Source organism: Microtus pennsylvanicus, chromosome 19 (assembly GCF_037038515.1).
Source record: "Microtus pennsylvanicus isolate mMicPen1 chromosome 19, mMicPen1.hap1, whole genome shotgun sequence".
Taxonomy (NCBI): domain Eukaryota; kingdom Metazoa; phylum Chordata; class Mammalia; order Rodentia; family Cricetidae; genus Microtus; species Microtus pennsylvanicus.
Genome location: NC_134597.1, coordinates 24,450,829 through 24,466,179, shown reverse-complemented (window position 1 = coordinate 24,466,179; position 15,351 = coordinate 24,450,829). Strand labels below are relative to the sequence as shown.

Genomic DNA, 15,351 nt, shown 5'->3' with positions numbered 1-15,351 from the left:
TGTTGATACCTGTCTGTGGTGCAGTGCAAGTGGGGAAGATGCCAAGCCTCTTCAAAAAAAAAAAAAAAATCTTCAGCTCTTCAGTGGTAGCTGCTCTCACAAGTGTGGTGGAAGGTTGGGTTAGTGGACCTTCATGGCCTCATCCTGCATGGCCTCTTTACATTTGTGATTCTCTGCTTCAGTAAATGTGTGAAACACATAAAATAGGGCTTGTTTTTTTCTTTTAGGGAAATCCATAGTGTCCTGTCATCTCATTACTCTTGGTGGTGGTGGAAACGACACATTTGTTGACATCCATGGGAATGGGGGAGGGGGAAGCAGGGAAGGAAGGCACTCATTTTGGACAGGGTTCCTGTATCCAGAGAAGTCCAAGCTCTCAGCTATGACAACGATAGAATTTGTACCAGAATCCAAATTACTTCATCCAAGTTAATTGCATATTGGTAATAGTTGTCCTTGTGACTTCCAAGGGATCATCCTGTTTAGGTGAGATTTTCCAAGCATGCAATATCTTTCTCTAGAAAAGTCTTTATAGGACAGCTACTGAAGACCTTCTCTTTTTCTTATACTATAGGAAGTGGTTCCAATCCTTTCCAGCATTTGGAGAAGAGTGCTGTCTTGCAGGAGGTATGGCATGGATGTATTCAGTCTCTTGTCAATTCTGTTTGAGATAGATGGGCAACGAAATTCTGAGGTACTAAAATCAGGACACCCCAAATGAGAATGAAGGAGCGTAGAACCATGTGACTGGCTAAAGGTCACTCTTCCCTATATTTGATCAAAGAAAGAAATTCATTTTTCATTTCTATATTAAAAGTAATGGAGTGTAACCGGGTGCAAAGGATAGATTTAGGGAAAAGGACGGCCTAGAACTATAGAAATATATAGACATGCAGATTGTTGTTCTGGGGGATTTTAATGAAATACTAGAAGAAATAGTGATAAGTGAGAGGTTATTGGAAGACTTTACAGATATTAAGCTCTTGATGTTCATATGCAGACAGAGGTTCTGGTAGAGTCTTTAAAGTTGAAGTAGTCAACCCAAGGGAATAAGAAAGTATAGATAGGAAAGTTTGGGTCACATCCAGTAATTTATTGCATACCATCATAACTTGAGAGCATAGACAACTGACATTTGGAGAGTGTACTAACATGTTGGTAATGTTATTATTAAAGGTGATTTGCCCTGTCCTCTCTGATAGAAAATACACTACAGCATCCTGTTTTGCATATTTCTGTAGGCACGCATATTCAATGAAACCCCCATCAATCCAAGAAGATGCTTGCATATTTTGACAAAGATTCTGTACTTGCTCAACCAGGTAAACTGTTCTGACTGACTTCCTTAGATTTGTATATTAGGACAGAAACATGTGACCCGCAGTGAAGTACTTACTGAAAAGTAGAATTGTTTTTTTAAAAATTATGAAATTTGAAAATGCAAAATGTTTGTTTAGAACAATAATGTGTAAAAACTCTTTAATATAAGGACTATATTTATTAAATTCATGAGGTATTAAGCCAGCTAAACATGTATGTTTCTTTTTTTGTTTATTTATTTTTGTTTTTTTTAATTTTATTGATATTTATTGAGCTCTACATTTTTCTCTGCTCCCCTCCCTGCCTTTCCTCTCCCCCCTTCAATCCTTCCCCAAGGTCCCCATGCTCCCAATTTACTCAAGAGATCTTGTCTTTTTCTACTTTCTACTTCCCATGTAGATTCGATCTATGTAAGTCTCTCTTAGTGTCCTCATTGTTGTCTAAGTTCTCTGGGATTGTGGTTTGTAGGCTGGCTTTCTTTGCTTTATGTTTAAAAACCACCTATGAGTGAGTACTAAACATGTACATTTCAATAGATATATTGATTTGAATTCAACAATAGTACTTAGAACATACTTGCTACATGTAATTATTTTTAACTTTTCAATTTGTTTTCAATTTAATTTTTTTATGTGTATGAATGTTTTACCTGCATGTATGTTTATGTACCATATGTGTGCCTGGTATTCATAGAGGTCAGAAGAGGGCATCAGGTCCCCTGAGACTTGAGTTACAGAGCCACCACATCGATGCTGGGAATCAAACCTGTATAGAAGGAGCTGCAGGCTGCTTCCCACCGCTCAGCTCCTGGCCACCGGCTAGCTTTACCCAAAATAATTACATGGAATCTGTATTCTTTTAAACACTGCGTGGCCTGTTATCTGTAGCCTCTTATTGGCTAACTCTCACATCTTGATTAACCCATTTCTAATAATGTGTTTAGCACTGTGAGGTGGTGGCTTACTGGGAAAGATCTTAACCTGCATCTGTCTCAGAGAAGAGAGGCATGGCGACTGCCTGAGGTGTCTGCCTCATTGCCTTCTTCCCAGAATTCTGTTCTGTCTACTTCACCCACCTAATTTTCTGCCCTATTAAAAGTCCAAGGCAGTCTCTTAATTAACCAATGAAAGTAACATAGACAGATGACCCTCCTCCATCAAACCTGGGTCCTCTGTAAGAGCAACAAGTGCTCTTGACTGCTGAAGCAACTCTCCAGATCAGTTGACATGTATTCATGCCAACTTTGAAAACCCTTTGAAAATACAGTATAAAGTCAACTGGGAGGTTGGTGGCATACACCTTTAATCCCAGCACTCAGGAGGCAGAGGCAGGCAGATCTCTGTGAGTTCGAGGCCATCCTGGTCTACAAGAGCTAGTTCCAGGACACTGTAAAGTAAGTCAGGCAGATTTCAAATGTTTGTTTGCTTATTTATTTGGCATAATAGTGCTGTGTTAAAGTTTTTGTCTTAATGTTCAGGTCTCATATTTGTATCATTACACTAATACTGTCAATATGATTTTGGACAAGTAAGTTAACCATTATGTGCCATACTACTCTGCTTTAAATGAGGATTATAATACCCCCTTTCCCCCATAGTTTCTCTGTGTGATAGCCCTGGCTCTCCTGGAACTCGTTTTGTAGACCAGGCTGTCCTTGAACTCACAGAGCTCTGCCTGCTTCTGCCTCCTAAGTGCTGGGACTAAAGGTGTGCAGCATACTACATCTGGCTGATAATACCAGTTTTTTTTAAACATTATAGTTAAATAAAATAGTAGGTGTAAACCATTATAATAGTGCTAGGCACATAATTTTTACTCAGAAATACTTCCCATTTATAACTTAGTAAATTTTATTGCATGCCTGCTATATCTTATGTATTAGGCACTGGTGTTACAGTAGGCAAAGCCAAAAAATATTTTTTTAATTCTGTATTCTATTACTACTGTTAATTTTCTTTTTATTTTGCATCAAACTGTAAATGTAATCTCATAGACATTTAAAACCTTGGAAAATATGATTTTATTTTATAGACAATATATATCTCTATAGGTATTTACATACAAACATATAGACATTGCATATCTAAGATATTTATATGTAATGCTAAATGAGTTATACTTACCAACTTAAATTCTAGGAAAATCTTTTATTTTAGTTTTTTACAGTTACTTATTAAATTTGTATGTGCTTGCAGAAAATGTGTGTGGAGGTCTGTTCTCTCTACCATGTAGAGGTTGAGAATTAAACACAAATCATCAGGCTTGGTGATAAGTGTCTTTATCCACTGAGCCATCTCATCAGCCTCTAAAAAAAACATTTTTATCATGTAGTTTTAAAACCAAAGACCTAATCTAAAGATTTAACCAAATTTTGTTGTTTGCAAATGACGACTGAGAAATAAGCATGTAGTTTTAAAAAGACATGTTCATGAGCAGCATAACCCTACCATGGCAGCATATTAGGAACGTTTAAGCCCAAATCAGCTTGACTTTACTTTGTGCCATATATGTTGTGTTGTGTCCAAAGTGGCTAACTCCATTGTATTAGCAGAATTTGGAGTAGTCGAAGCTGAAGTCAGTATCTCTTTCTTGGAGCAACAACTCATGTTAAGACAATTATCTTGATAAGGTGATTGAGCATAAACTTGGTCATGAAAACAGGTTTGGGAGCATTCATTTTATCTCTTTCCCTGGTCCTTGGTAGAACATTATGAGGGGAAAAAAGCCTTCAGAATTTCTACTAGCGTTGACAGAGCCAAATACTCTTGAGTTAGTAGTAAGTCAAATGTAGTAACGACTTTTCTAATATGACTGAGGAATCCCACGGGCTTTTGGGTATTTGGTAAGTTTCACAGTAACAAAGTTTTCTCCCATGCTGATGAGCAATTGGATACTGATTTAAATAGTTGTAAACTCTTTTTATACTTTGTCTTTCATCCCAAACTTGAGACTTTTTTAATGAAAATTCTTATACCATGGCAATGGATATAAGACTACTTGTATTTTATGTAAAATCTGAACTCTGAAAACAAATTGAGCCCAATGTGTTATATAGGAGCACTTCTAACGAAAGAAGTTAAGTGTTAAAATGGTAATATTTGAGGAAGTCTACAACTAGAAATGTTTTGAAAAGTAGTGAGTTAAGTTGTCGAGCTGAGCTACTCCAGATCAGCAGCATTGGCATGTCTGGGAGCTTGTACCAAGTGGTCCCTCAAGATCTCACTGAAGGAGACTGTATTTTGAGAGGGTCTCTAAATAATCTTTTACTCACATTAAAAACTGTAAGATCCAAATCATGCTTCTAAGAATTTGGGTCAGTGTCTTGGGCTCTATAGCACCATGAAACATAAAAAGGAGGTGAATCTAGATCCTTCTCTTTTGGTTTGGATCCTGTCTTGCCATATTTTCTGAGATTTCTCATAAGCAATCCTTACAGTTATATATATATGATGTACTTGTCCTGTATTGGGCATGTGCCAGGCATTAGAGTGTGGAAATTTACAAGGTGTAATCCCTGCTTTTAGGTTGTTTGACCTTATGCAATGCTGACTGGAAATTCTACTTCCTGTCATGTTTGCCTCCTTGTAAATCTGTGAGGGGAATAAGCAGTTTCTGTTAAAAATGTAGAGACTGCAATTCCGGAACTGTGGCGTGCTATTTTGAATTATTTTAAATAACAAGTCTCTAAATGGTCGTGAGGGGGGTTTTCTCCTCTGCAGATTTCTAAATTGAAAGCCAAACTGTTGCCATGAATGCTAATAAAGAGACCTCCTCCTGAATTCAAAATGATTATTGAGAAGTAAAAGCAAATCCTTAATGTCTACATTTTTTAGTTTAAAAAATTGTTTTCAATTTTCCTTAGGGTGAGCCCTTTGGAACTGTGGAAGCTACAGAAGCCTTCTTTGCAATGACTCGCTTGTTCCAATCTAATGATGTAAGTCTGTTTTGTTATTTTATGATGAAAACATTTGTTTATTTTCCCCCGGGAACTAGAGTGTTCCAAATTAAAGAGGGTTGTTTGAAATGTTTAAAATTACTTTAAAACCATTTATCTTGATAAAACTTACAAATGCTTTTTAAGCAATATGTAAATGTGGAAGAATTAAAGTACATAGTATAAAACTCTTCCTGAAGTCATTAGAGAAAAAGTTGATACCTACAGGTCCACATCTATTGGTCCTAGTCAGGTTTTCTGTGGGCCTGGGTTATTGGTCAGCAGGGCTGGCAGTTGAGAAGAGCTGGGTTTGGCGTGGGGATACAGTAAGCCTGCCAGTACCTCTGTAACTGTGTCTCGTTACCCTGGGCTCCCTCAAAGCTTAGAGTGTAATTGCTGCTGCTTCCCTTCTGTTTTCTGAATGTGGCACAGTTCTTTTATGCCCAGGTTTAATACGGAAAAACACAGAGAGTAGGATTCTGGGGTACATATATCTTAGCTTTCTGTTAGCATATATTTGCCAAATTCTTTTTATACATAATATATATCAGCATAGGCTACATTTTGTGTTTAATTCCCAGGACCCCTGTGCATTTGTGTCTGCTCATATGTCTTGATAATGAAGATTTTAGGAGTAGTTCTTCAGGAAAACCAACAGACCCCTGTAAGACAGTTATATTAGCGGAAGCCTTTATATATGCTCAGACAGAGGGAGGAGTGTCCCCTCAGATTAAAGATCTGACAAAAGGTGCTTGGCAGAATTTGAGGTTTTAGGTACCTTTGTCTGTTTGTCTCCACCTCACTTTCATGGCAAATGACTTCCTGTTATATAGCAGTAGTGTGTGTGTGTGTGTATATCCTATATATAGTATAATACACACACACACACAAGCAGAGAGGCTCTCTCCTTCTTTCAGACTTTCAGCTGTCCATTTAAACCTGTTATGCTCATCATTTTCTTTTAAAAAAACGTGTGTGTGTGTGTGTGTGTGTGTGTGTATGTGTATGTATGTATGTATGTATGTATGTATGTATGTGTGTGTGCATGCGAGTGTGTGATGTGTATGTAGATATAAGAGGACAACTTGTAAGACTCAGTTCTCTCCTTCCACCATGAAGGTCCTGGTGGTTGAACTCAGGTCTTCAGCATTGGTAGCAAGTGTTTTTACCTGCTGAATCATCTTTATCAGCCCCCTAAACAAATTACTTTCAACATCTTAGTTTTTAAGAACTTATTTTTATTAAAGTATACTCCAGCAACATTTGCTTATTTACCCAAAATGTTGTTTTCTATAGGTTTTTACATAAATAATTTAAATATTTATGCTATTTCATGCTATGGACTACTTACATTCCCTGATTCCCTAGAAACAAGATCATTGTTATCTTCAGTCCAAACAGAAGCAGTTTCAAGTTCCTAACATTCAGGACATGCTTTCCTTTAATCGCTTCCTGTACCAACAATTCAGGGTTTAATCAAAGAAGCAGAGCCACTGTGAGTGTTATGGGATTAGGCATTTCCTTCAGGAATTAGACTAGAAAAGTATGCATTTCAAGTTGTTGGAATAGGGCCCAAACATTGCTGTTAGAAAAGTCAGGCTCTATGTGGCTCTGATTTTGCAGTCAGGTACTTAGTGTTGGGCTAGATGGGGTCAGCAAATAGTTATAGGATTAAGGGGTTATAAATGATGATAGAATGAACATCTTGGTTTTTGGAGCCAGGAGTGGTAACTGTCACTGAGAGAGGCTGTGACAGTGAAAATGAGTCACCGTACTTTAGGGGAGAAGGTGCACTGAAAGAAGGCGTTGTCAGGAGCCGATAAGGCAGTGAAGAGTAGCTTCTTTGTGGAGAGCATGAGAAAGAAAACAGCCACGGTTTAGAAAGTTACAGGGCCGTCCTTAGGGAATAAAAGATAGGATAGGAACATTTATGGAAGAAGTTTGAAATGATATGGAATTTTTCTGATGAAGAGCCAGAGAAATTTGACTGTGTGTGAGTAGGGGGGGAGTGGAAAATAGAACTGTTCATAATCCTTTTTTATATAATGTAGAATCTGTAATGATATCTGTCATTCTGATATGGGTAAGTTACAATTACATCTTGTATTCCTTAGAGTTTTATCTAGAAGTTTATATATTATAAATATCTTCATGGAACAAGCTTTTTGATTCATTGTTTTTCTTATTAATTTTTCTTTTCTAAAATAGTTGGAGGAAAATATAGTGAGCTGAGGATATTGGTTAGTTGGTAGACTGCTTGACCTGAATGCATGAAGCTCTGGGTTTGATCTCCAGCCCCTCCTAAACTAGGCATGATGGTGTACATGTATACTCACTTGGCAGGTAGAGGCAGGAAGACCAGAAGTTTAGGGCCATTTTTAACTGCGTAGTGAGTTCAAGTCTAGCCTGTGTCAGAGTGTGAGACCCATTGAAAGACTGAAGCAAGATAATGAGAGCGAGAAAAGAGAAAAACACACAGATTTATCTAACTTTATACATAAATAAAGGATACATGTTTACAGAACTTTGCTACAGACTTGGAATAAAAGCAGACAAGTAATTTTAAAGGAACAAAAGCATACAGACTATGTTCCTTAGTTGTAGTTTTAACTATGCTGCAGCAGGGTTAGAAGTCAGTGGTGAAAGAAGCAAGAAGAAAGGGGTAGGAAAAGAAATAGTTATTTTGTATAAATTACTCTATGTTTTGATGTTCAGAACCACATTTCTGTTTTGTTTCCAGCTGTGTAAATGGCTGGATTTACCTTGCTACCATAAATACGAGAGACCCAAACAAAACATACCCAGTTTCAGTTTTCAGGTAGTATGTCCAGCTTGCAATGACTGTGATTTGAAGAAGAGAAGCAAGCAAGATGCACCCTGGGATTGCACCAGTTAGCTGCCTAGAGGCAGATTACAGGTACCAGGAAGGGCAGGTAGAGTTGGGAAAGCCAAAAAAGTTTAAATTTTTAGGAAGGATAAAAGTGAGGAGGGAAACCAGTGTACTTGAAGACAATGATAGAAACAGTCTGAAATAGAACTGAAGAAGGAAAAAAGGCAGCAAAGTGAAGAACACCAGTTACATACTGGATAATATTTTCAGAGTTTTTGACAGTTACCCTAAATTGCTTCATGAACTTATAAAAATCTAATACTCATTTTAATCTTTTCTCTGCTTGTGGGAAATTTGAGAGTCTTAGACACTCTTACCATCTCTAAGAATATGTTAATAGACATGTTTATATATATTTCTAAATGTATTTATATATATATATATTTAGAAACATATCTTTTTAGGTTTTGTTCCTTCAAATAAATTTATCTTGAATACTTTTTTTCCTTCCTACTTTTTATTCCTTGCTATATGTCTGAATTACTATCTGGAATATACTATCTGAAATATATTCTGCACCTGCAGAATATATTTTTTAGAACCCATTTTTTATATACTATTTCTCATTCAGTGAGATTTCAGGTTTCTATTTCATGAGAATGAGTGTTTGTTTTTGCTGCCAGAACTCCTGACCTGGGAATTTCTCTGTATTTTGTCCATGGCTACATAGTAAAATTTTGGGATCAGTCTTTTCATGTGATTATTGGCCATTTATGTCTTTTTGGATAAATGTCTCTTCAGATGTTTCCCTAAACATAAGCTGGACTTGCTGAGTTTAAAAAAACTTAGAAAAGGACACAAAATTGGACAAGTAGAGAAAGGGTGGGGGAGTTGAGCTGGGAGGAGTTGGAGAGTGAATAGGATTAAAATACAATATGTAAATTTTCAGAGAACTAATTTTTAAAAACATCACCAAATCCTTTATCCATTTAAAAAATGTTGTGCTTTTGTTATTGAGTTATGATAGAGTACATATAATCTAGATGCATATTCTATCATACATATTACATAGAAATTGTTCTTATACTGTGAAATATTATTTTTAAAAATAAACTTTGATTCATATTGTGTTTAACATTTCTGTGTATTTATCTACATAATGTGTTTTGCTGGTTAAAAGCACACTTATGCCAACACTTTGCAGTGCTAGTTTTTAGAAGTTTTGGCATTCTGAGGGCCATGAGGTGTGTCTGAATCTAATTTCCATTTGCCTTATGCCTGCTAACTTGAACACTTGTTTTTTTCTTCTACTTTGGCTAATCCAGTTTTTATCTGTGTTTTATACTATGTCTTTTATGTAGAATGGAATTTGTTTTAGTTCTGAAATTTTGATTTCTATTTACCATTTTTTGTTGTTCGCTTTGTGTTTGTGTGACTTTGATTTGTTGTATACTTGCCTGCCCACTCCCCTCCCCTCCCCTCCTCTCCCCTCTCCTCCCCTCCTCTCTCCTTTTCCTTCCCTTTCTTTTTCTTCCCTCTTCTCCCTCCTTCCCTTTCTTCCTTGTGTTAAATCACTCTGAGAATCTTCCTTTTCTTCTTCTCTTATTGGGTTCAGTGGTGTCAACTAAATTTTTACTATAGCTTAGGCTCTGGAACTGGGTCTGATGGTGAGTTTCTGTATTTATAAGTACTGAAGGTACTTAGGAGGCTGGGTAGACTAAAGGAGCCTGGGGTCTACAAGTAAATCAGAGATGCAGCTGAGGAGAGCTGGGCTGGGCTGGGCTGGGCTGGGCTGGGCTGGAACTGTTATTGTTACTGTCTCACTTTGGATCCTGGTATCCATCTGGAAACTTTGATAACTTAAAATGGGAGTTGATTATCCAGCAATGAGTCATTTTAGGAGAAACTTTGGTATTCACTGAATGGAGGGGAAAACAGAATTAGCATTATGTCTGCATACACTCTTTCTTTCTTTCTTTCTTTCTTTCTTTCTTTCTTTCTTTCTTTCTTAAGATTTATTTATTTATGCTAGGCAGTGGTGGCACATGCCTTTAATCCTAGCACTTGGGAGGCAGAGGCAGGCGGATCTCTGTTGTTGGAGGGCAGCCTGGTCTACAGAGAGAGTTCCAGGACAAGCTCCAAAGCTACAGAGAAACCCTGCCTGCATGAATACCTACATGTATGCGTATATACCATAAGAGGTCACCAGACCTCATTACAGATGGTTGTGAGCCACCACGTGGGTGCTGGGAATTGAACTCAGGACCTCTAGAAGAACAGCCAATGCTCTTAACCACTGAGCCATCTCTCCAGCCCTCGCATACACATTTCTTAGAAATCTTAATAATACATTTTGTGAGACAAGTCTTTATCACTTTAAAACAGTTATATCTCTGTAGAAGAGTAATTGATTGTGTGTGTGGGGGGGGGTTTTGCAGGGCAGGGTTTCTCTGCATAATAGCCTTGGCTCTCCTGGTACTTGCTTTGTAGACCAGACTGGCCTTGAACTTGTAGTTTTCACCTGCCTCTGCCTCCCAGCAAGGAATGGATTTTTTTTTAAAGCAGTCTTTTATTTTACACACCAATCCTAGTTCCTTCCCCCTCTCTTTCTCCCCCATCCCCATCCACTCCTCATGTGGAGTCAACAGAGTCTTATTGTATCACTTGAGGCTCGACCAAGCCTGCTGCTCCCCCATCTCCTGGTTCTTGCTTAGCCAAGTAATTGATTTTTTTTAAGGCTTTGCTTTTATGTTTTCTCAGATATCAATGCATCAAGTGTTTTTGCTTAAGAAATAGTAGTATTTTGAGTGTTTTTAAAAAATATCCGTATAGTTTTAATGATATTTTTTAGATATTTTGAAGGCTATCTCCCTTCTTTGTTTTTAATGTTTGTTCATGTGTGTGTCAGTAGATAACTTGTGGGAGCTGGTTCTCTGTTTTCAGTATTTGGGTTTTAGGGATTAAATCAAGCTATCAAACTTGGTAGGAAGCACCTGAGGTATTCTTGAGGTATTCTTGCTGGCCCACGAATACCTCTTAATATACTTGAAGTCTTACTTAAAATAACTAAAAAGTTTTCTTACAAATAACCTGCTATAATCTATAAATACACTTTCAGCAAACATTGAGGAGAATGTGCTACCTGACCATTAAAGAAATGGCCACCATCTCTGAGGATGTGATCATCGTCACAAGCAGGTATGTGACTAGTCCAGAGTCTGGGATCGAGTCCTTCTGCACTAATGGCATATCTGCTGTGTTCTTGTAGGAATAGCCTATCTTAAATTATTCTTTTTTAAATTGTAATTTTCACATACAATATTTGTTATTCTCTTAATTTGATGTTTCTTTTAACTGCCAATAAGAATTTTCAAGAACGTTATATCTTAAACCCTCCTTTTCTAAACCACAGTTGCCATATAAAAATCATGCCTATCTGTTAAGAGGGTTACAAAGGGTACTGATAGTAAACTGTGGGTTAGTTTTTAAAAGTCTGTAAAAATTGGGATGGAGAGATGGCTTGAGTGATTAAAAACTTGAGTTCAGTTCCTAACACTCATATTGTGACTCATAACCATCTGTAACTTGAGTTACTAGAGATCCAGCACCTTCTTATGGTCCCTGTGGATGTCGGGTACACATGTGATATACATACATACCTGCAAACAGACACTCATACACATAAAATAAAATTTCTTTCTTTTTTTTTTTTTTTTTTGGTTTTTCAAGAAGACAGGGTTTCTCTGAACAATAGCCCTGGCTATCTTGGCACTTTCTTTGTAGACCAGGCTGGCAGAGAGATTCACCTGCCTCTTCCTCTCTCAAGTGCTGGGAATGAAGGCGTACACCACCACACCAGGCATAAAAAATATCTTTTAAGCTCATAAAAATAAATATAGGTAAAACTGAAAAGTAACTGCTTACTTAAATAAGGTATTAATGCTTACAATAAATAATATCAAAAGGTTATCATCTTACATATAAATTATCCTTAAAAAATACTGAGGGATAGTTTACAAAATAACCACTGTAAAGATCTAAATATCTTTAGTCACTGTCGCCAGTAACCAAAATAAGTAAATTAAACATTTAAGAAGGAACTAGAAATACTCACTTATCAGATGAGCGAAAGAGCAAAGGCATATTATTACATTCCTCTACGAAGACTGGTGCTCCGGCACCCAGAGTAGAGCTGGAAAGCTAGGAGCGCTTGGGACTCCTCATAGTGCCACGTTCTGATCACTCATCTGCTGTGTCTGCCATTGGTAACATTAGTTCATTAGCAAGTATTGCAAGCTTTTGGAATTATTTTTGAAAAATCTTTAAGAATATGAAAATTCTTTAATAAACATAATCCTGAATGGAGGTGGGTACTCTGTATAGCCTGACTTTGAAATATTGTATATGTGTGTGCCTAACATGGTGGTGAACAGAGATATAGTAATAGTGGTGTACATATGTGTATAACATGGTGGTGAACACAGAAGTAGTGATAGTAGTGTATATATGTGTGTAACGTGGTGAACACAGATGTAGTGATAGTGTACATACGTGTGTAACGTGGTGGTGAACACAGATGTAGTGATAGTAGTGTACATACGTGTGTAACGTGGTGGTGGACACAGATGTAGTGATAGTAGTGTACATATGTGTGTAACGTGGTGGTGAACACAGATGTAGTGATAGTAGTGTACATACGTGTGTGACGTGGTGGTGAACACAGATGTAGTGATAGTAGTGTATATACGTGTGTAACGTGGTGAACACAGATGTAGTGATAGTAGTGTACATACGTGTGTAACGTGGTGGTGAACACAGATGTAGTGATAGTAGTGTACATACGTGTGTGACGTGGTGGTGAACACAGATGTAGTGATAGTAGTGTACATACGTGTGTGACGTGGTGAACACAGATGTAGTGATAGTAGTGTACATACGTGTGTAACGTGGTGGTGAACACAGATGTAGTGATAGTAGTGTACATACGTGTGTGACGTGGTGGTGAACACAGATGTAGTGATAGTAGTGTATATACGTGTGTAACGTGGTGGTGAACACAGATGTAGTGATAGTAGTGTACATACGTGTGTGACGTGGTGGTGAACACAGATGTAGTGATAGTAGTGTATATACGTGTGTAACGTGGTGAACACAGATGTAGTGATAGTAGTGTACATACGTGTGTGACGTGGTGGTGAACACAGATGTAGTGATAGTAGTGTACATACGTGTGTAACGTGAACACAGATGTAGTGATAGTAGTGTACATACGTGTGTAACGTGGTGGTGAACACAGATGTAGTGATAGTAGTGTACATACGTGTGTAACGTGGTGGTGGACACAGATGTAGTGATAGTAGTGTACATACGTGTGTAACGTGGTGAACACAGATTTAGTAATAGTAGTTTATATATGTGTGCAACATGGTAAGTGGTGGTGAATACAGTAATGTAGTAATAGTAATTTATCTTTAGCTGCTTGGAATTGTGGTTAATATTTTGTTTAAATGTTTGGTAATTTCTAAATATCTTAGAATGAATGTGTATAATTTATAGTAAAATATACAATGTTACTTAAATATAGTTGCATTTTTAGTGATTAATTATAACTCATTTAACTGAATATAGTTTTCATACAGTGAAACACATTTTGAATACAAGTCAGTATATTGAATACAATTTCAATTAAAGCTTTCAATTGAAAATATCAGAAAAGCAGATGTAAAAAGTAACTTAAGAAGAGAATGTATTTTCTCTCGTGTAACTGTCAGTCTGGAGGCACAGACCATTTGATAGTGGCAGCACTGGTATCACTTGGGTTCTTTTGGATGCACTCCATCATGGCAAAGTAGATGCTTGAATTACTGGCAGTATCCCATGTTCAAGCAGGAGAACCACTGGGAAGGGGCCAAGGGATGCCAGCACCATCTGCCTCTTTTAGCAGAATGCAGTAACATTTCCTGAGCAGTTTTTAGATTTCATTTGGCCATCTATATGATATGACTCTTCTTAGGAAGCCAGGAAAGTAAGTATTTAGCTTTATCGTCCAAGTACTTAGGGGCAGGCAAGGAAGAAGGGGTTGAAAATTAGTGTTGAATTGATCAACTAATAGTGTCTGTGACAAACAAACAGAAACCCTTCAGTTATATTTTTTTAATTCACTAAATACTTGAAAAATTAAAGATAAAATAACTATATTGTTTGTTTCCTTTCAGTGCTTAATGCTTTCCTCTGAGCCTAGATATAATTCTGGTTTATTTTTTAATAATATATGTGATTAGTGTGCATGGTAGCCCAGATAATGGTCTTCTGAAGATGCCCATGTCCAAATTCCCAGGACCTGAGAATGGGTTATATTTTATGGTAAAGGACGGTTAAAGTTGATAGGAGTATTCTGGTTTATTCATGTGATCCTTTAAAAGGTAAGTGTTCTTAAAAATGGAAGTAGAGGGCTAAAGAGGTGGCTCAGCAGTAAAGAGTGTTTGCTGCTTCTCCAGATGGCCCAGGTTTGATGCTCAGCACCAATATTGGGCAGCTTACAACCACCTGTAACTCTCACTCTAGGGGATCTAGGAGGAGGCTCTCTTCTGGCCTCCTTAGGCCATTCAATCTCTCTCTCCCTCTCTCTCTCTCTCTCTCTCTCTCTCTCTCTCTCTCTCTCTCTCTCTCTCTCTCTCTCTCCCCCCCCCCGTCTCTCCCTCTTTCTGTCTCTTTCGTCTGTCTCTGTCTCTCATACACACACACAAATAATAAAAACATGTTTTTATAAAAATACAAAGGGGTGCCAGGTGGTGGTGGCACACACTTTTAATCCCAGCACTCAGGAGGTAGAGGCAGGCAGATCTCTGAGTTCAAATGCAAGTGGGAGGCAGAAGAAGAGTGTCAGTAAAGAGATTTGATGATGCAAGTGCTGGAGAGATGCTGCTAAAGATTTGACAACAGAGGAAAGGGCTGAGTCATGAGCTCTGACGTTGAGACAGATGAAGAAATGGAGTCATCCATCTTTACTTTTTTGTTGCTGAAACAATGCCTGGAGCTGGGTTCTTTAACAAGTAGGGAGATTTATTTTGTTGATTTGTGGCTAAAAGTTCAAGATTGGTGTCTTCGTTTTTTTCTGTTGTTGTGGTTAATACTTGGACAAGAGCAGCTTAAGAAGAAAGGGTTGTTTTGGCTTAGAGTTCCAGTCTGTCATGGTGGGAAGACATGGCTGCAGGCAGGGAAGGAGTGGTGCAGGAGTAGGGGGCTGGCTGGTAATCCACATCCAAGA

The 15,351-nt window shown here is 37.7% G+C and overlaps 1 protein-coding gene across 1 annotated transcript in view; it reads left to right on the top strand.

Annotated features, from left to right (window-relative positions):
- The window catches only part of Copg2 (coat protein complex I subunit gamma 2), a 129,003-nt gene that overhangs the window by 667 nt on the left and 112,985 nt on the right, over positions 1-15,351 (top strand). The window contains exons 2-5 of the mRNA XM_075953501.1: positions 575-627; positions 1,242-1,322; positions 5,183-5,254; positions 11,203-11,282. Of these exons, the coding sequence (XP_075809616.1) occupies positions 575-627; positions 1,242-1,322; positions 5,183-5,254; positions 11,203-11,282 (286 nt within the window). The remainder of the gene's footprint in view (positions 1-574; positions 628-1,241; positions 1,323-5,182; positions 5,255-11,202; positions 11,283-15,351) is intronic.